Source organism: Lynx rufus, unplaced genomic scaffold (assembly GCF_022079265.1).
Source record: "Lynx rufus isolate CCGP_SWC_20201006 ecotype Redwood Valley unplaced genomic scaffold, mLynRuf1.p SCAF_4, whole genome shotgun sequence".
Lineage (NCBI taxonomy): Eukaryota > Metazoa > Chordata > Mammalia > Carnivora > Felidae > Lynx > Lynx rufus.
In genome coordinates, this window is record NW_025814856.1 from 71362890 (window position 1) to 71385106 (window position 22217).

The window sequence follows — 22217 nt, forward strand, 5'->3', positions numbered from 1 at the left end:
TTACAATGGCCAAAATGTGGAAGCAACCCAAGGGTCCATCAACAGATAAATGGGTAAATAAAATACGGTATATACATATAGCAGAATATTATCCGGCCCTAAAAAGTAAGGAAATCCTGTCACATGCTGTAATGTGGATAAACCTGGAGGACATTGTATTAAGTGAAATAAGCCAGTCACATGAAGACATATACTCTATGACTCCATTTATGTGAGGTATCTAGAGCAGCCAAATTCACGGTAAGAGAAAGTAGAATGGTGGTTTCAAGGGATTGGGGAGAAGGAAAAATGAGGAATAATTGTTTAATGGCTATAGCTTCAGTTTTGGCAAATGAACAAGTACTAGAGATTATACAGCAGTGTGAATATACTTCACAAGTTTGAACTGTAGACATAAAAATGGTTAAGGTGGTAAATTTTGTGTTATGTGAATCTTCCACAATAAAAAAACAAATGGTCTTTTCCAAGCACCATATCTCACAAACCTGTCCAAAAACTTCTTCGTTAACAGTGAAAGTGAGGTCTAGGATATCTGTGATGTTGTTGTCCTTCATCCATTGCAAACTCTGGTGAAATTCCTCATCCAGATATTCCAGATCACTTAAATCACAGGGCCTGGATGCATCCCAAGGGTGAAAGTAAACAGATTGTTAAACAAACGGCTGCCCAGACCTGGCTAAAACAATATACACTGAGTCTAACAATTTGATACTTTTGAATACATTGATGAATCTTTCCATTCATTCAATGCTTTTTTTTTTGTTTTTGCGAATGACAGTAATAAACATGGGATAGTTACTGACTCAGGAACTCTTGATGGCAACTGGATAAAAGTTTTTTTAAAACATTTAAAAACAACTAAGTTTTAGATCAATTCTACTTAGTAGTGTAATGCAAAGTTTGTAATGTTACTGTAATTATTTATATAAACTGATTCATATCCTTTATATGATGTTATAATTGTCTACTCCTATGCTTACATAAAAACTCCAAATGCCTTTTTATTGTACTAAAAGGTTTATGTGATATCTGAGCATTCAGGAAAGTGAACAAACAGGAATGGTTAGGGCAAAATAGGGACAAAGGGTCAGTGGTGCCAGGGAGGTCAGCGACTGTTGTCCCATAGGCAGGGCTGCGGACCATGGCCTGCAATACACTTACAGTCTCAGGAGTGCCTTATAGAAGGGCCTTGTGAAGAAGGCATCAAGAAGGTACTGATGGATCAAAGCCAGGCCTAGGATCCGACCACTAAACCTGAACCTGGAACACAGACAAGGCAGAGCAATTTAAGGCCAGGTAGAAATTTACACTGTTAAAAATTTCAATTTGTATTTGTGTTTGATGTATGTCTTGATAATACTCATTGTAAGTTGTTTAAGGAATTTGCCAATTAATGACACAGGGAGGTACCCATTCTCCTCCTCCTTACTCTTTACCATAAACAATGCCTATGTGCTTGGTATATGCTAAAGGAACCCTCCTTTCCCCCAGGTACCAGAATAGAGTCATTAGGCTGGAATTCTCTCCTCAGAACTGATGGTATAAGGACCCAAGAGAAGAAATGCACTGTAAAGGGGAAGTCTGGAACCTAGATAAACAGTCCACATTGAACCTGAGGAGGACCTGAACCCAAGACACAGAAAATTTTTTTGGACCGTCCATCCTTATCTGTTCAGATATTCCAGAGATACCACCTGAAGGTCAAATGTGCACCTGATACCTGCCAAGAGGTGGAGAATTTGAGTATGAGTCCCATATGGCAGTTGTGCTTACAGTCAGTGGGAAGAGTTATATTGAATCACATTGTGATAAGCAATAAGCTGAGCCGACATTGCTATTAAATACTGCCAGCCACATGCAAACAAAGAACAGGTCTCTGCTGGAAGAATTGGTCCTGTAGATCTAGCTACCTCCAGATGTAAGGGCCTTTACCGATTTAAATCCTTGTTGGGGCAAATCCTGGGATTTTTTCTAATATCCTGGAAGTTTTGCTAATAACCTGCTTGGCTGAGTGCTGAGGCTCCCTTGGTCCCATTGTGACCCTGCTCCGCAACCAGATTCTTATCTGCTTGGTCTAACACCCTGGTTTCCTCACTGTGTGGGCCTTGCCCATCTCTGGCTCCTATGTCCATATAACAGGGGTCTCCCTGGTCTCTTTCCATCTAAGTAGATTTTTCACCTAAGTGTGAACTTAATTGTGATTTTTCAGATGGTCTTAGTTGGAATTTCCAATTAACCCATCTTTACTACCTTTCATGAGGTTCTTTGCAGGCTCAGAAGATTTCCTACTCTTTACTATAAAAATTGTTTAAATTAATAGATTATTTGATCCCATAGAATAAGCATAATTATAAATAACACTTCAAATTGGCAATATTTCTGGGGCTCCTGGGTGGCTTAGTTGGTTAAGGGATGAACTTTGGCTCAGATGATGATCTCACAGCTCCTGAGTTCGAGGCCCACGTCGGGCTCTGCGCTGACAGCTCAGAGCCTGGAGCCTGCTTCTAATTCTGTGTCTCCTTCTCTATCTTTCCCCTTTCCTGCTCACACTTTGTCTCTCTTTCTCTCTCTCAAAAATAAAAACATTAAAAAAAATTTTTTTTTAAAACTCAAAAGACAAAGAAAAAAAAACAAATTGGCATATTTCAGGTGGTCAATTGTATTTGCAGGAAACAACATGGAAATATTAACATAGAAATATTATTGACTCCAAAGAGACTAGAGGCGAAGGGAAGCTCAGTGAAGGTGTTATGGGCTGCACCGTGGATGGAGAAGTTCATAGGATAATTAGACATCTTAGAGTCCTTGAGTCCTCGCGGCCAGGGTGCCCCACCAGTGCTTCATCCCTCAGTGCTCTCTCCTGCCCTGCCCAATCAGTCCCAAACATGGTTACCACAATCCTGTTTACTTCTACTCCAATATAGGCTTACCCATTCTAACTGTACTCTAAGCATTACAGCTGATAATTCTAGCATGATGGTGGGGTTGGTGACCATCCAGATGGAGATGACCAAGGCCACCCAAAGCAGAAAGACAGCAAAGATCAATACAGGTGCCTGGCTAAGTACCCTCCTCATTTGGAGGTGGCCCCAAAGGGCCTACTAAAGAAATACTGTAATCTCAGCAGGGAGTAAGTACCCACAGATATGGAATAGATAAAAATATTACACAAAAATCCAAGTTTCAACTCAATGTTGAAAAAATGGGATAGTTCAATGAATTGTGAATTTTCTAACAAAATATAAAATTATTCAAATCTATTCAAGAATAAGTAGAAAACTTAAATAGACCAATAACGACAGTGTGAACTAGAAAATTATAAGGAAAAAGGACTTCTACAAAATTGATGCTGGGAATGGATATATATATATATACCCATGTATTTAAAGACATAGTCTTTCAAACCCTCCACAGATAGAAAACTCCCTTGCTATATAAATAGTTCAGAAATCAGAAAAGTATAGAAAACTCAGTTCATCATTATGAGTTACATCACCATAAATTGAATCTGGAAAAGAGCAAAAGAAAGAAAACTAAAGACATCTCACTCATACATTAAAAAAATCATAAATAAAACACAAGAACCTACCAATCCATTCCCAGAACAATGCAAAGTGATTAAAGATATTTGATTTTAGGAAACTGAGGACAGTTTAATATTAGGTATTCTATTATTAGAATAAATTATGATGTCAAAAGACAAAAGTCATATGGCATTTTTTGTTGTTGTTAGAAGCTGAAAAGTTAGTTGTTAGTATCTGCCATCAATCTCTGAGGAAAAAAATCTTTGTAGTAACCAGGATGAGAAGAATCCTTCCCTACCATAATGAGGAACATCTATCTCAGCACACTATTTAACAGTAAAAACACAGAAGGATGCTGGTTACCACCACCCTTTACAATATGCCTGGTATGTGACCTCGTGCAAGGACTTAACTACCTGATTTCCATTTACTCTTCTGGAAAACTGCACTCTTTAAATGATATCATTGTCTTATTTTATGTGGGCTTCCAACACCAACTTGTGGTGATTAGAAATATTTCAGTTTAAGTAAACTTCAACTAGCTTAAGCCAAGGGGAAATTCTTTATAAGTCCCTAGTGGTGTCTCATAGAATCCAGGGTCAGGAATGCAGTTGGGCATCAGAAAAATGAGGGACTCAAGTGACTTCTCCCTTCTGCATCCACCTTTTCCCTTTGGCTCATCTCTGTGCACATCTGCTCCCTTCTTCTCACTTGCCATCAATGCTTCTCATGGTTTTCATCCTGGAGTTCAAGAGCAACTTGAGTCTCTTTGTCCTAGGTCCAAATTTCCAGCATGATTTCTTGCTTGTTGCAACTCAGGTTGGATGCTCACCTTGGATCAATTGTAAGTGATCAGGAAAGCAAGGTCTGGGGAGGATATCTCAGGGTTTGGTGTCTTGCTCAGCACTGTGCAGCAAAGATCACCACTGCCTACCTCTCAACAAAGGGCTGTGACCAGATGGAGTGTGGCAGATGGCATGGTTTCTAGCACAGCGGACTTGCAATGCAGACCACCAATAGACAGTTGTTTGTTGCTTTGAAAGGAGTAGACCATAAGATGGAATTTCTAAAGACCAAATTATACTGGTTTCACAGTATAGGCTGATGCAGGCCACTAGTAAGCTCTAGATATTTTTTTGTAGCTGTGCAAGCAATCTATGATAATGTGGTTTGGCTTTGCATAAACACAGACAAGATGGCTCATAGCCAGACCAAAATACATATAGTAAGATATATTCCAGAGTGATGGACTGTGATCTAGAATGAGTTTGTGTAAAGCACAATACAACTGTACAATTCAAACCCAATACAATAGCTTAAAAAGCATAGATTGGAATGGAAAGCCGCCTTTACCAGTTGATGAATTGCCATGGTGCTTAATTTCATTTATGAGAAAACATCTTCTAGTGATCCTGCACTTCCTTTATTTACCTCATTTAGCTTGAACAATTACTTGTTGGGAGAGTGATTGTATGTGTTGTTACAAATGTGTAGGAATTATGAAATGGAAAGAAATTATGTCTCTTTACTTCTGTATTAATAATTGAAGAAATTATGCACATAATTTATTTTATTTTTTTATTTTAAAGTGCTCTTTTTTTTAATGCTTATTTATTTATTAAGAGAAAAAGAGAGACAGAAAGTGAGTCAGGGAGAGGAAGAGGGAGGGAGTCACAGAATCTGAGGCAGGCCCCAGGCTCTAAGCTGTCAGCATAGAGCTTGAACTCATGAGCTGTGAGATCATGACCTGAGCTGAAGTCCGATGCTTAACTGACTGAGCCACCCAGGTGCCCCTACTGTGCACATAATTTAGGAAAAAAAAAAAAAAAGTTTGTTTTGATCTAAGTTACTTGGCACAAATGGGTTTTTTTAAAATGTTTATTTATTTTTGAGAGAAAGAGAGTACGAGTGGGGCAGGGGTAGAGAAAGAGGGAGACAGAATCCGAAGCAGGCTCCAGGCTCTGTGTTGTCATCACAGAGCCCAATGCAGGGCTTGAACTCACGGATCCTGAGACCATGCCCTGAGCTGAAGTCGAATGCTTAACTGACTGAGCCACCCAGGCACCCTGGCACAAATAGTTTTAAGGACAGATAAAAGTAAGTCACTACAGGGGGCACCTAGATGTCTCAGGCAGTTAAGCATCTGACTTCAGCTTAGGTCATGATCTTGCGGTTTGTGGGTTTGAGCCTCGCGCTGGGCTCTGTGATGACAGCGCAGAGGCCTGGAGCCTGCTTCCGATTGTGTGTTTCCCTCTCTCTCTGCCCCTCCTCCTCTCATGCTCTGTCCCTCTCAAAAATAAACATTAAAAACAAACAAAAAAAAGTAAATTGCTACAGAAGTACGAGATTATTCCTTCCCTGCCTGTGAATATGCATGGGTCACTTTAATATCCAGGCCCCAAGCCCCAGTTGCAGAGCCCCCATGAGTGAACTTGCAGGGCCTCCGTCCTTCCTTCCTCCTCAGGGACCCCATAAGGAGTCTCATCGGATACTGCAGACCAGCCTAGCTCTCGGGGTGTGGCCCTGTTCCTCCTTCTTTGCTGCGCCGCCATTCTTAAAACCATACTGATCTCAGCAAATCCCAGAGATAGTTAATGTGCTGCATGTTCTGGTGCCACTGCCATCGACCCCCAGGCTGCTGCCCAAGATCTACGCTTCGAAGAGGCTTGTGCTCATTTTTATTTTGCTGGTAGGGAAACAGCTCCTCGGTATTGGCCTGCTCTGGTAGAGGGACTTCACAGCGCAGTTTCTGGGGACCTGAGAGTTTCCTGGGACTCTTTTTGAAGTGCATTCATTGTCCTTGAATTCCTAGGCTGGCAAAGCCATGGTGGGCCTAGGGAGCAGCTACCACCCCTCATTCACATCTCCAGCTCAGGCTTGCTGGCCACTCAGGCTTGCTGTGCCATTTTTCTGCTTCTCTTGAGCTGTGTAATTTCTGAGGACCCCAGATTCCTTGCTCACACTTGCTTTTTGTTGGCTTCCCTTTGCAAGCATATCAGACATGCCCACATGTGTTCAATTCCACTGAGGGACACCATTCAACTTCTCTTCACAGGAGGGGCCTCGGACCCCAGGTGAATCAGCGGGTGCAAGTGAAGACAGCATGGAGATATCTGAGGACACGAGGAGACAAAGCATCTCCCTCAACTGCATGTACCAGGCATGTCTAAATCCACACACCAGCTATACCATGGCAGGTCCCACAGGGGCCCTTCCCCTTGTACCAGATGGTGGGTCTCAACCTTTCCTCCATTCCAGCCACTTGAAGGATACAGCACTCTGATGGGTCAGGAGTGGGGCCTCCTTGCATCAGTAATCCTCAAGTTGTGGGAAGACAGAGTTTCCCTCTAGCTCCACCTTGCATGTAATATGAAAACTCCCCAGGATATTCAGATATGCCAGCGCCTTAAGATCTATTCCTGACTTTTTAAAAACACAGAAGCCATTTTTCCTATTTCTTTACTGATCAGAGATGAATACACAGAAACCCATTTGGACCCAAGACACCACAAACATATGATCAATGTAGCAAAATACCAAGAACTCTATATTTAATAGAAAAAAAAATCACTTCTATTGAGAGCCAATCAACAACAGGTTTCACTGGTAAGAAGGAATGGTCTGTTTTCCTTCAGGGGAAGAATATGCACAGCTTATAAGGAGACTTATTGACATAACCCCACCAACTTTGTGATTTGTAGAAATAGCACTTGGACCCTACTTCTTTCCCATGCATTGATTTTCCATGCATTGCAAGTTTCTGTTATTGGTGTCATCGACACTTACCCTCCTGCCAAATCAAATCAAACCAAACCAAACAGAATTGGGCATTTTTTAGTGTAAAGAAAAATATGAACAACATAGAAAATACCAAATAAAAGTACATCAACTCCATTGCATGGGGGGACATCTTTCACCCTGATGGGTCTTTCCCCTGCATATCCCTGGATGAGCACAGACACACTTGTGTGTGTTTATGGGGTTGCCTTGACACTCCTGCTCCTCTCCAGCTTCCTCTTTTCACACCACAGGACAGCTCAGAGGCCCTCACATATCTGCAAATATAGATTTTCATCATGAGATTTAAGTAAACTGGCAAAGTATTACATTTCATAAATGTTCTTCACTTGGTTTGGCCCCTCCTGCTCTGATGGAGACATAAGTATTTCTCATCTTTATCCATCTGCTCACAGGTATTGGGGGAGGCAGCATGCAGCCAGTTAACTCTGGGACCATCAGAGGACTTTTGAGATGGGCAGATGTCAGTCTTCAAATAGCCTCCTCAATACCTCACTAGATGTCTGGAGGATGAACGGAGTTGCCTCTGTTCTCATAAAGACATGGAGGGAGATTATGGCAGGAGATCTAAAAGGAACCAATGTTACTGGCACGGATTTATTTCAGTTCCATCTGCATTTTGTACATTTTAGTGAGTTCAAAAGGTAATGGAGTTTCACACTTTCTAGCACATCTTCCCACGTGGCTTAAAGGCCCAACAAAGACTTGACTCCCCTTGAATGTATTATTGTTTGTTGACTCATTACTCTTTGGGCTGTTTGCTAATAATTCAAAACAGGCAATTTGGTGGGAGAGAAGAAACTGTCAGTTCTGGTGTCAGGCTGCCTCAGTTTAACTCTTCTGACCTGTGTGACTTTGGACAAGCTGCTGAGCATCCATGAGCCTCAGTTTACTCATCTGCAAAATGGGGGTCATGATGGTACCGCTTGTACAGAGCAACTGCTAAAACACTAAAAGACTCTGTCCAAGGACTAGTGGAGGTCAGTCTACCTGGGTATTTAATACATATGATCTGTAGATCCCTTATACCAGGCTCAGAACCCCAGGGCTGTACACCCATGCTGGATTGAAGGATGAGAATTGGACTAAGCCAGTGGACTAGTCTGCTGTTTGCTGCTGCTGCAGAACCGCAAGCTTTTGCTCTGTTTACACATAGCATTCAGGCGTCACAGTGCATGATTTGTTGAAATGAATTAAAAATTATCATCTGATTTTATCCCAGCGGAGCACAACTAAACAAGCCTACTGAAAATTTCTGAAACATCATAGATCACTTGATGCCTGTTGATTAGGTTAATTGCTCACATTCCCAGTATTGATAGCAGGTCTCTAGTCAAGAAGAAAGCAAGAAAGACTGAACTGCAGAGGAGACTAGGTGACTGAGGCAACGTATTGAAAGACGTGGTGAATGTTTTACACCAAGAAGCCGACATAGCAGGTTTCTTCCTCCTCTCCCCTCTCCCTCTTCAATCTCTCCAATGGAACTTTGCGTGAGAGCATGTTTTAGCAGGAAGGTATTATGTAATGATTTCACAGTGTATTTTTCAACTGATTCTTTAAACGAAAACAGTTTGTGCAATGGCAAAAAATTTAGTCAGGAAGTTTAGGAGAGGAATTTCTTGTTCACAGGCTGAATTTAGGGTAGTGAAAGCAGACGGTTTGCCAAAGGAAGAAAATAAAAGACCAAATGACACCTTGGAAGGACAATTTGGAAAGTGAAACGAAACACTCTTAAAAGGCTTCTAATTAATCCCTTTATATAAAAGTGATATAAAAATGGAATAAAACCCTCAGTGCACTATCCAGGCAATATGCTAAGTCTAAAAGATTCTGTAGTATGTATCTGGCATTAAACTTGCCCCCCTAATAATTGTCTCAAGGTGTCGTTGGGTTTGGTGATCTTCTCATTTTCTTCTTGACTTATAAGTAAGCCTTCAGTCTCCCTCTGTGTGACTCTGGTTTCTCTGGTTTCTGGATATTTTGATGCGACACTACTCAGCATCACAGAGGCCCCTTGCATCAGCTTCAGCCTTGAAAGACCCACAGGTGACCCCATCTCCTGGCCTTCCTGCCTAGAAAGGTAATCAGATTATTGAGTAATCAGTATATTGAGAACAGTAAAGAGGCTGGACACTTGGTTATAACATGCTTGGCTCTCGCTGCCTTTGGTGAGGGGATAGCAACTGGAGTAGATGTGGGAACATCTGGCAGGAAACAGAGATTTGCCCCAAATCCAGTACAGTTTTCAGACTTTGGAGGCCTCTTCCAAATGCCACAGCATCTCCTGGAGCAAAAACACCTGTCAGAAGCAACAATGTACTGGCAAATCCGAGGGGCTCAAAATCATTTTGTTGAATCAATGAATGAGGCCATAGGGCTGCTAAAACTACACCCATGCCAGAATGCTCCCAGAACACCATAACAATGGCCTCCTTCCCAAGCTGTGACTCTGTGACTGCACCCACCTGTGCCCTGCCTAACACTTGCAGACTTGACAGCAGGTGGTTTGTATCAGCTGAATTCTAGAAGGCTCTCTCTACAGAAACCATGTTTTCCATTCCTGCTACTTTCTTGACTGTCTTAGGTCACTGGTAATTGACCAGACTTGTGGGGTTAAGGTCTTTTAAGAGGTCTCAAAAGAATAGAACTGGTTCCTCAACTGCAGCACTATTGACTATTGCTGTCCAATGCACTCTAAGATGTCTGACACTACCTGTGGCCTCTACCCACTAGATGCCAGTACTTGTTGTGATAACCCAAATTGTTCCCAGACATTGCTCAATGTCCCTTGGTGGAGGTGGCGGCAAAGCCATCCTCTCAGGGGAAGAATATCCAACTAGGTGATCAGAGTCTCCTTTCTAACTGACACATAGGCACCACTTGCCTCTCCTGGACCTTCTGAGGCAACGAGGTTCGCCAATATTAAGGCTTTATGCTCTACTCTGCAATACCTGGGCAGTTGTTCAGTACTCCTAGAATCTCTAAGTATACCTTCCTACTCCACCAGATGTTATTTTAGACTCCCACCAGGAACTTGGCCTCTAGGTTTCTCTTGGGGAACCGATGGGAGGCAAGAATGATTCTTTCCAAGAGCACCAGACTGTGTCATTCTTTCTGAGCAGATGACACCTGATCTGAATTAAGCCTCCAAGAGAATGAGCATTATAAGCTCGGGGAACAGCAATGTCCAAGGGGGACACATACAGTTTGTATGAATAACAGAGAAGAGCCTAGTGTGACTGGACCGCAGAGAGACAAAGGGGGAATGGTAGAACATGAGTTTGGAGAGATACCCAGGGGGCAGTCCATGATAAGGACTTAGGATTTTATCCAAAGTGTGACAGGAATCCACTGGAGATTTCATGTAGGGTCTATGAATGAACTGATTGATATGCTGAAATGATCACTCTGGATGCTGTGTGGAGAGAGGTGAGTCTGGCAAGAGTGTAAGCAGAGAGAACAGTTTAGAGGTTCCTGCAGTAATCCAGATGGGTGATGATGGTAGCTTACACTAGGTTGTGATAGTGGAGGCGATGAAGTCAGATTCAGGATGTATTTTCACGATAGAGCCAAGAGGATTTGTTGATGGACTGGATGGGAGATGTGAGAAAAAAAGAGGCACCAAAGACATTCCATGATCTTGGACCAGAGTGATTGTGCAGACTGTGGTGCCATTTATCAAGATGGAAAACACCAGAAGAGAAAGTTGCAGGAGAAACTTGAGAGTTCTCTTTCAGACATATTAGGTTTGTCACGCCCATTAAATATCTGGGTAGAGCTGTTGAGTAGGCAGCTGTACCAATGAGTCAGTACTTCTGGGAACAGGGCCTGGCTGCAGATATTAATGTAAGGGTCGGCAGGATGTAGATTGCAGTTGTAGTTATGTAGCTGGATAGGATATCCCCAAAGAAGTGTATGCAGATAGAGAGGTGGGCCAAGGGCTGAGCATTCATGGATCTGAAAGATGAAGAGGCACAATAAAATATATTGAGAAGAAATGGCAATGAGGTTGGAGAGGAACCAAGAGAACATGTTTTGGGACGGAGACAGAGACCAACTGTGTCAAGTGCCTCTGAGATCAGGTCACAGGAAGTCTGAGAACTGCCCAGTGGATTTGGCAACCTTGATGAGAGCTGTTTCCGCAGGGGTAAAGGGGAGGAAAGGCTAGCTAGAGAGAATGAGAGAAGAGGAAGTGGACAAAGTAAGCACAGATACTCTATATGAATGTGTCCCTAAAGAGGAGCAGTAAATCAGAATGGTAGGTGGAAAAGGGTGTGACACCAAAGAAGGCTTGGGTTTATTTTTCACATGAGAGAAATTATGGTGTGTTCATGAATTTCCAATTTCAACAAATTTACTGAGTGCCTTCTATGTATGAAGTGTGTAGAAAGATGACAAAGGTAAATGTTCATTCTGAAGAGTTTACAGGACAGTAGGAGGAGAGACATAACAATGCAGCATTTCATTGCCACATGAGATGTGCTGTAGAAAAGTACACAGGGTGTGTGAAAACACAGAGGAAGGACACTTGCTGATTTGGGAGGGATTAAATCTAGGCAGGGTTCCTGGAGGAAGTGATGACTGAGGTAAGCTTGGAAGAATGAGTAGAAATTAGATCACTTTAAGGCAGGGAAGGGGTTTCCAAGAAAATAAAATCACGTGAGGAAAGAGGCAGGAAATAGAATGGAATGTGTTTAGAAACGCATGCAATTCATGATGACTAGAGCACAAAGAGTGAGGAGGGGCAAGATTAGGCTGAAGAAAGAGGAAGTAGGAGGTCCTGCAAGGTCTTATTTTCCACGCCAATAAACTCAGCCTTTAAATCATAGAGAATGGGGACCCACTGAAGGGTTCAAGCAAGGGAGTGATATATTTGGTTTGTGATTTAAGAAATCAGTCTGCAGTCAAATGGAGGGTAGACTTGAGTAGGGCAGATAGGAGGGTGTATTAAGTATGTTCAGGTCATTGTGAGAAAAATTTTGGAGGTAAAAATGTCAGGACCTGGAGCTTTATGTGAGTAGAAGAAGGGAAGGATGGTAGGAGGTGGTTCATGGGAGAGATTAGATGCTAACTTGGAGGAGGATCAAGATAAAGATGTCTAGTATGTATGTGGATAAAAGAGTCTGCAGCTCAACAGAGAGGTCAGGCTACAAATAGCTTTAGAATTCATATTGTAACATAGAGAGAACTTTATAAAACTATAAACTTTGATTCTATTGTTATATTTTTATAGAATTATATCTATCTTCCCATCTATCCAACCGCCTATAAAATATCATGGAAGGACTTGAGACAAAATATTAATAGTACCTACATCTGTGTGGAGATATTTCCTTATGTGAATTAAATTTCTTACAATGAATGCACAATACTGATATTATAAAATTATATATGTTTATTTATGTAAAAAATATGTAAGTTAAAGTTTCCATTAAGGGAAGGACTGATAATCGTTCACTGGGTTTATTGATTAGGTGCTCATAGAGAGGGCAGTTTTGGTGATGAAACTGATCTGATACTGATCTGATACTGACATCAGATTCAGTAGGAGATTGAATGAGGGAAAGGAGTCATAACCAGGGGGAGAAGGTAAACTATAAAGATGGATGAGAAAGAGAAAATTGCTGGAGCAAGGGTATGGAGGAGATGGGAGCAGATGGATCCAGAGCCTAAGTGGAAGGGTCTGTCCTGAACAGGAGGAGGGCAATGCTGAGACGGTGTCAGCACTGGGAATTTGTAGCTGGGGTGGGAACTTGAGGTGGTCACCTCAGTGTTTCTACCTTAGTAGGATCTGAAGTCATCTCCCCAAAGTGAAAAAGTCTGGTTGGTAGGGGCTTTCAGGCCAGTGGAATGCAAGACTCATCAGTCCAAGGACTGGTGAACTTTGCTGTACAACCTGCTGCGGTCAAAGAGTGTGATTTAGGACTGTACCATTTCTCAGGATTATTTCATTTTCTTTGGTTCTAGAGGTACAGGAGACAGCTCTGGCACTGAATGTGGGAGAGTGTGTTTTGACATTGAACCAAGGTGGCGTTTTGCCCATCAGATGGAGTGTAAGCATGGAGGCCTGGGGTGAAGGGAGCCATGCCAGATGGGAAGGAGATGGCGAGTCTGAGGCGCAAATGAACTTGGTGAGCAGCTGTGGTAGGGGGAGGAGGTGGGAACACTGGCTTTAGAATGATTGATGGTGGGATTTCAGAGTTTTCAATTTCAAATATGGCACAGTTCTGGGTGATAATGAGTCTGGGAGAGCCATTATGGGAGCAGGTGGATGAAGTGCAATGTAGGTCAAGGCCTCTGGGGTTAGGGAAGTTAGGTCTATTCTCTACACCCACCTTTATTTACATAATGTTTCAAGGAATGTGTAAAGAATCCCCTCCTTCATATTGCCAAAGTTGTTTAAATATTGCATATGCGAGGCATTTTTATTTGGTTTTCATAGCGCCATGTGTAAGGAAACAGTGTTGCTGAGAAACCTTGAAATTTTCCTTATCTGCCATGAAAGAGACTCTGCCAACACAAGATAATGACAGGATATTATCTTCTGATTGCTAATTAGCAACTAAAATGAATGTCTAGCCCTGATGCCTGCCAAGTGCCCGCTATTAATATCAGCCTTGCAGGGGGCAAACGAGTAAGAACAAGGCTGCTTGTTCCTCAACATGGCGGCCAAATGAACGACTTCTTTTTAGAGAAATCTCTTCTAGAAGTATATAATGCAAATTATCTGTGTCTGTAGTGGGTTGAATGTTGCCCCCCAAAAATATACATCCACTTCCTAAACCTTGGAATCTGGGAATGTGAACTTATTTGGAAAAAGGGTCTTTGCAGATATGATTAAGGATCTCAAGATGAGATCACTTGGATTATTTACATGGGCCCTAAATTCACTGACAAATGTCCTTACTAGAGACAGAAGACAAGACATAGAAACAGGGGAAAGGCCACAAAAAGACAGAAACAGAGACTGGAGTGACAGCCACAAGCCAAAAAGTGTTTAGAGCCACCAGAAGCTGAATGAGGTAAGAAAGGATTCTCCTCTAGAGACTTCAGAGGGAGCATGTCTTTACCAACACTTTGATTTTGGGATTCTGGCCTCCGGACTAAGAATGTCCAGTCTGTGGTAATTTGGTATGGCAACCCTAGGAGAGTAATATTGAGCACAAATATAGAATCCAAAAATCCTCTTCTTCAGGTTTCTGGAATGCATATTGTATATTCTCAATAAGCATATTGTTATGTAGTTTGTAAGTTGATCCACTAGAGTCATAATAATTTAATTTTATGAAAGAACAAAATTTATCTAATTTTGAATGAGACATGGAGTCTAGTTCCATGCCCAGAATTATGCAGAAAAGTTGGCCGAAAAGGGCTGCTTGCCTGGATCACTAAAATACTCTCAAATCTGCTATATTCTCATCTAACTGAGTAACTTAGGAAAGTTAAGTTTCAAAAATCTTAATTATCTGAGCTACACAGAGCAGAGAATATAGGAATAGCAATGTCGCTGTGCTCTAAGCAGAATCCACAATGCCTAACGGACCCTTTAAACATTACGTCCCTCTCTTGCCTATGACTCATTGAGGAATGCACAATATTTCACTAAAACTCAGGTTAAAAAATAATCAATTTGATATTGCTTAAACAACTATTAGGCCTGCTTGCCTTCTTTCCGAAAAATCATAATGAGGTACCTACCATTTTTGGGCACTGGCTGGTTGTTGGCCTACTTGAATGAACACAACAGAAAAGGCTCCCAAGTTCCCATGGAGCATACTATCTAGTGACTTAGGGTTCAGGAAATTATTAGAATTACTGAAAGCCTCAACTACAGTGACATTCTTTAATTTTCATGTGACTGGCAAAATAACAGTGGCTCTGACAACACTGAGTTCTACACATGTACCGATGTAACCAGGAAAGCAGGGTGACTTGAAGCTACTTAAGTAATTGGTTCTGAATTAACTGTATTGATAGAGGGAGAGTATGGGAAACATAAACCAAACAAAATAATAAACAAATATGATATTGAGGCTTGCAACTATGTTTTATTTGGCTTCAGTGTTTTGAAGATTTATCTGGTAACTGTACTTTTCTTTAGATGATAGAATTAGTTGATATTCTTTGAGATTATAATATAAAGACAAAGTCCCTAGGAACCTGGACAGTAGGGAAAGCCAATTTTGGGGTCTACATTTGTTACTCATCATCTGAAAACTGGAAGCCCTTCTTGCCCTTTTTGCCCTTAAAGATCCCAAAGTCCCAAGGCATCTGCCCAGCCTATGCCTGGGGGGTCTGTCTCCTGGATCATATTAGATACTTCCTTAGAAACCAATGATCTCCCTCCTCAGATCACTTGGATCCCTTGATCCTGTTCTCAACTTGATTAAGGTTAAACATCTTCCCTGGCTCACCTCTGCAAATGCCGTTCTCAACACTTTTTCTCAAACAGCTTTACTATTTTCAATTTAGGAAACCCATTCTAGGTGGTTCACATTGATCCCAACCCTCTGTTCACTCCAGTTTCTGTTGCTGCCAAACTCCACCCTTCCCCCTGCCATGAATATACATCTCATCTCACGAGATTGAGGCTAAACAGAAAACAAACCTCTATATTTTCACATAACTTATGTCTCTTTCAGTTTCTTTCAATAGACAAGGTGCTATTGACTCTCTTAATTCCATTCAGTATTTAAATAAATCAGAAAATGAACAAATTTCATGGAAAGTGTATCTTTCAGTGACTTAAACAATAGCTCCAGCTTTGTTAATTTTTATACTTAGAAAGAGTCAAGCCTATGGATTCTCAGCCATGATGTTGGCCACATATTCTAATTTATCCTTGGGCTTGACATTGTTACTAGAATGCGCTCCTTTTTCTTTGTGCTCAAAGCAAATATTTAAGGTGGGCAGCATCAATTCTCATTTATTTAATCAAGCCATAATAAATATATTCATAAAAAAGAGTTTGAGTCATATAATCAAAGCATAATTTTTAATCCCCATTTTATATATATGATGCAGTCAGGTAATGTAAATAGTCTGGTCAAATTAATTAACTCTGATTCTTTCAGAAGCATTCCTCAGTTTAAATCCCAATACACCAGGGAAATCAAGAGGACAGTAAATGGCATCTCTCCTTCCTGTGCAGCAAGGAGTTTCTTCCACCCTTCCACCAATGATTGATCATACAAAATCTGCTATAACTTCTTTTCCAATACTGTAAGCACATAGGAGAGCTGGAGCAAAATAACAGCCTGAAAACCCAGATCTTCTCTACAGTGGGAACTTTTTTTTTTTTTTCTTTTAAATCCTTTCAATTTTAAGTCTACAATGGGCATGTCACAACTTTTGCACTCCTCTCTTCCCTTCTACAAATAAGGGATAATAATGTTAACATTTGCTTACCTACCACACGGGAGAATTAAAAACAAGAGTAATTTAATGTTAATAGGTTCTTTGAAGATGAAAAGGCCTTTGTAATTGCTAAGATATATTCTACTTTATAAACCTATCTCAAAGATACTCCTCTTTCCTTATGCTCATAACAATTATTAATTAAACATAATTATCCTTTCTCAACCTCATTATTTAAGTGCATACAATATTTGTGATGTTCCCACACAGTGTACATTTCTATGCTTTACCAAATATCATTGCCTTCGTTTTTGGATTTTTATGTTTTCTAACTTCTCACACTTTGGTAAATTGAGTGAAAATCTGTTGTTTCTGCCTGTGGTGATTTCATTACTCTGTGTGAAAACTGCATGAACTTCTAGCTTTCTTCTTCCCATGTCTCTGAGGGCTCATGAAGCTGCCAGCATCTACGGCAGTGTTTCTTCAAGTGTGGCGACCCTTCTGTTGGCATCAGACTCCCTGGGGTGCTTGTTAAAATATGGGTGCCCAGGGGCGCCTGGGTGGCGCAGTCGGTTAAGCGTCCGACTTCAACCAGGTCACGATCTCGCGGTCCGTGAGTTCGAGCCCCGCGTCAGGCTCTGGGCTGATGGCTCGGAGCCTGGAGCCTGTTTCCGATTCTGTGTCTCCCTCTCTCTCTGCCCCTCCCCCGTTCATGCTCCGTCTCTCTCTGTCCCAAAAATAAATAAACGTTGAAAAAAAAATTAAAAAAAAAAATATGGGTGCCTGGAGATGAGACTCTGTGGATGGGTTCTGGAAATCTGCATTTAAAACAAGTTCTGCAGTTGCCAACTAAAGAGAACCATGGGCTTCATATCCCTCGTCCTTTTATTTATTTATTTTTAAATGGGAAAAAAAAGGTCTGAAAGTAAGAAGTGAAGTTTTGCCTTAGTTATCAGCCATTGTGCTTTCAGCACAGACATCAGAGAAGGGATGGGGTATAAAGCCCTGTCTCTTCTCAAAGCAGAGGGTACAAAGTGACCTGCTTGGCCTCCCCTCAGCCCACTTACCTGCAGCCACACACATCTGTCTGTGCCACCGCCACCCCGATAAATAGGAAGGTTCTTCTTTTTGCCAAAGCTAATCCCCTTTACACATTACCAACCTCACGTGTGCATCTGCAGCCTACACTAGTCAGTTCTTTCCCTCTGTCCAGGAAGTGGGAGCTGTCCCAGGTTCAAAGATTCTCTCTTCACTAGTGTGACAGTGTCTTTCCTCCTGTCCCTTCAGGGCTCTTGTCCCATCAATTTTCTGCTCTCTCTTAGAAGTCAAGTCTTTGCCTCTTTTCTTACATCATCTCCTTACATGCTTCTAGCTGCTGCACACAGCTAGGTTCCCAGAAAGAGCCACTTTTCAGGGCCATTGATTGGTAAAATAATTTTTTTAATAGAAGTATAATTAATATACACTATCCTACTAGCTTCAGGGGTACATCATTACTAATTTATACATTACAAGATGCTCACCACGGAAGTCTAGTTATCATCTGTCCACCATACCAAGTTATGACAATGTTACTGATTCTATTCTCTATGCTGGACATTACGTCCCCATAACTTACAGAAGCAGAACTCCCTTCGGAAAGTGAACACACCTTGCAAACATCAGGGGCAAATGCAACAACAATAACATCCCTGCTATGGAGCTGTTCTGGAACAAGTGTTAGGAAAGTGAGGTTTTGATTCTTTGCAGCTCCTAGTCCTCCCAGAGGGGTGACATTTCCTTGTTCCTTGTTCCGTGCCACGCCCACCATTGTTTCATTCCCTGTTTGGTGCACATTCCTGCTCGCTGAGTTCAGCATTTGGCCCCAAGCTAGTCTCCCGTTTCCATAGCTTATAGTGGGCTGCACTTGGCCCTGGCATCTCCACCGGTGGTTTTGTCTGTAATTGCTCCCTCCTGGTCTAGAGGAAGACTGAGGCATGGTATTGGGCCCTCCTGTGCAGCTGTAGGCCTGCTAGAAGGGACAGGGTAGCCCGTGGTGTAGATGACAGCACTCAGCCTAAGAGAACCGGCTGCCTGCAGCCCTCCCAAGGGACTCCACTGGTATTCTGATCCCTGAGAGGCATGTCCTCTAATCTTTGCCCCTGGGTCCATGTGGCAATGGTTGTGGAAGCAAATGATTACAGTAGGTGGGAGGCTCCCTTCTGGATGGATGAGAAGGAAGCAGAGCATGGAGTTAGGGGCCTGACTGCACCGAGGTTCTTGCCTGGTCCCCACTCAGAGGCTGAGTCATGCTGCTCAGGTAGCCAGAGATGTCTAATAGGTGACTTGTTCCAATGTTGACTGTGTTTTTATGACACTAAAATAGGCCTGCAGAAATATTCTTTATCCTGCAAAAATGTTGCTGCCCTGGTTCAGCCACAAGACACTTAATCTCTTCCGAACCCCTTTCCATACGGGAACATTAAAACAGTGGTTCTCAATCGGGAGACATCTGCCTCCCAGGAGACATTTGGTGATGTCTGGAGACATTTCTGGTTGTCACAACTGGGGGTGGTGATGAGGTGCAACTGTACCTAGTGAGCAGAGGCAAGGGACACTGTTAAACATTCTCCAGCACATGGGACAGTCCCTACAATAAAGAATTATCTGGCCCAAATGTCAATAGTGCCGAGGCTGAGAAATTGCGGATCGGATCGAAGGAAGCACTCTAGCTCTCTCTAGCACCTTCTCATGTCCCTGTAAAATGTGAAGGAAAGAAAAATAGCATCTACATTTAAATGCATATGGGGTGCCTATTACTTGCTCAGTACTTTTACAACCACCATGCAGAATAGGCACTGTTATCTCAAGGACGCTGAGATTCAGACAGAGTAAGACACCTGACCAGGCTCACACAGCAATGAAGAGCTGGAGTAGGAATTTATACCCGTGTTTGCCTGGCTCTGATGTCATCACCCTTGCTGAGTGACACCCTGCCTTAGGAACTGGAGAGCTGCCTCCATGCCAGAAACCATGCTGGGTGCAAAGGGTAAACAAAGACAATGGGGGTGGGGGAGGGGGGGTTGCCTGATCCAGTTTCAGAACTATCACAGATCTTTACAATGCAAGGAGCCAGGGAGAGATGGAAAGAGAAATGCAGGCAGGAGGCACCCAGAGCAGTGTTTTTCAAACTCTTTTGAACAGACGCATAGAGATAGGGAAGGAGAAGGATTGGAGTGTGCAGGTAAGCAGCCACCCAGCTCCTGGAGGTGACAGGCTCTGCTTTCATTGTTCTGGATACTGGGATTGAACACGAATTCCATTGGCAAGCAAAGTTTCAGCTAAAAGTATTTGAACGCCTTTGTTTCTAAAAGAACTCAAGAGAAGATGAAGTTGTTTTTCAGAAGAAAGTTCAGGAGAGCAATAAGGAAGGAACCACAAAATATTTTACATGGGCTTTAAGGGCCAGTGAAACATGGACCCCTGTGACTGAAAGAAGAGGGACAGAGGAACATTAGGGAGTGGAAGGGAGTGGAGTGCAGCCCCCGGGAGATGAAGGGGGAGGACAAAGTAGGAGCTGGCCAGGGGAGTCTGATGGTGTCTTAAGGCCAGAGGTCTCAGAACTCGGGCTGTCCTCAGGATCTGAGGAAGCCATACTTCATTCTGTAGACAGTGGGAATTAGTGAAGATTTTTGTGCCGAGTGACAGGGGGAGGGGTGGCAGAATGAGGTGGAGAAAGGAGGAGACCAGGCTGGGAGAGGCAAGGTAGCACATGTACACATGGCACTTACAACATGCCCCAGGAGGCTCCCTGTGGGGCCGTCCCTGTGCCCAGCACCAAGTGCCCAGGAATGGGAGTGCACAGAGGAATTCATGCCTGAGATGTGCTTCCCTCCAATAATCAGCTAAGCCCTTTGTAGCAAATGGCATTTTAGCTATTAGGAATTTACTTTTTAAAAATTACACACATGTAATTTTTAGATAAATTTTTATTGTTGTTGGTTTTATGTTCTCCTGACTTGATTGGCTCCTCTCTCCTCACCTCATCTCCTGTGACTCATGTTGACTAAGACGTATCCTCCCGCATTTTTCATATAAATCCCATAATCACATACTAATTTATTTATATTTATATATCTGTGTTTATACACACATAGGTTTTGCATCAATGTTTCCCAATTTTGGATCATATTGTTCATACTCTTTCTTCTCTCTACATATCTTGAAGAAATCCCCCTTCATCATCTGGCAAGGTTCTATGTCAGTGCTTTGCTGCCTCATGTCACTGTACAATGTGGATCTGCTGGAATGAAGTTAACCAGTCCCTGAGGATGAACATTTAGGTTGCTTCTACATCCGTGTCTTTGCAGAGGATGCTGAAATAAACACCCTTGTTGGTTTCATTAGGCAGCACAGGACAGCTGTTAAAAGTCTACATTCTAGAGCTGGACTAAGTTTGATTTCTGGCTCTGACACTTACTAGCTGTGTTACCTTGGGAAAGTATTAAACCTGAGTATCAGTTCCCTCATTTGTAAAATAGAAGATCATAATAAGATGTGTAACTCATGTAGAGCCTTTAAAAGATACCTGGTCCATAATAAGCACTTAATAAGTATTAGCTATTATAATTACTTTTTAAAGTTTAGTTATTTATTTTGAGAGAGAGAGTGAGCAGGGGAGGGGCAGAGAGAGAAGGGGAGAAAGGATCCCAAGCAGCTCACAGAGCAGAGCCTGATGCAGGACTTAAACTCAGAGTTGGATGCTTAATCGACTGAGCCATTCAGGTGCCCCAATATTAGCTATTATTATAGGAGTCCTCATAGTAGTGATTTTGTTTCTGTGAGATAGATTCATGGGCCAAAGGGGTATATTGGGTTTTACATTTTTAGTATATATCATTCGTTGCATTTTTAAAAATGCTGTAATAATTCATGTTCCTACTGGTAATACATGAGAGTATCCTTTTACCCATATCCCTTTCCAAAAGCGATAATATAACTTCTTAATTTTTGCCAATTTGATAGTTATGAAGTGATAAATCTTTATTACTTTATTTTGCATTCCCATGGCCATAAAATTAACAGTGAAATTGAAGTTCTTTGGCTTTTGATTATTTGGAATTTTCTCTTCTCTGAACAGCTTTTTCATGGTCTCCTTTGATTTTTGTAGAATTGTCTTCCCTCTTCCTTTCAAGTTGTAAGATCTCTTTGAAATCCATACTATGAATTTTCAATCTCAAAATCAAAGCTTGCCTTTTGACTTTATTTATGGTATTTCTGTCATCAAAAGTATTTTAATTTTAAATATTCAAATATATCTTTTCTATTATAGATTCTAGGGTTTCAATAATGATTTTAAAAGTTTCTACCACTCAAGGTTTCTGAGTTTCTTTTATGTTTTTAATATTTATGTTCTAGAATATCTAGAGGTTTGAATTACTGAGGTTTGAAGAAATTTTGTTACATTTTTTTTACATATGCTTTCAAATTAGAAATTGAACCTATTTTTGTTGTTGCACAGCTAATTGTATTGGCATCACTAACTAATGAATCCATTCT

General features: G+C 41.7%; 1 protein-coding gene across 1 annotated transcript in view; it reads right to left on the reverse strand.

The window, feature by feature from the left end:
* HECW1 (HECT, C2 and WW domain containing E3 ubiquitin protein ligase 1) overlaps positions 1 to 22217 on the reverse strand; it is a 240934-nt gene that overhangs the window by 17772 nt on the left and 200945 nt on the right. Inside the window, exons 22-23 of the mRNA XM_047096449.1 lie at positions 1162 to 1260; positions 486 to 615 (exon numbers count right to left, since the gene is read on the reverse strand). Coding sequence (XP_046952405.1) covers positions 486 to 615; positions 1162 to 1260 — 229 coding nt within the window. The remainder of the gene's footprint in view (positions 1 to 485; positions 616 to 1161; positions 1261 to 22217) is intronic.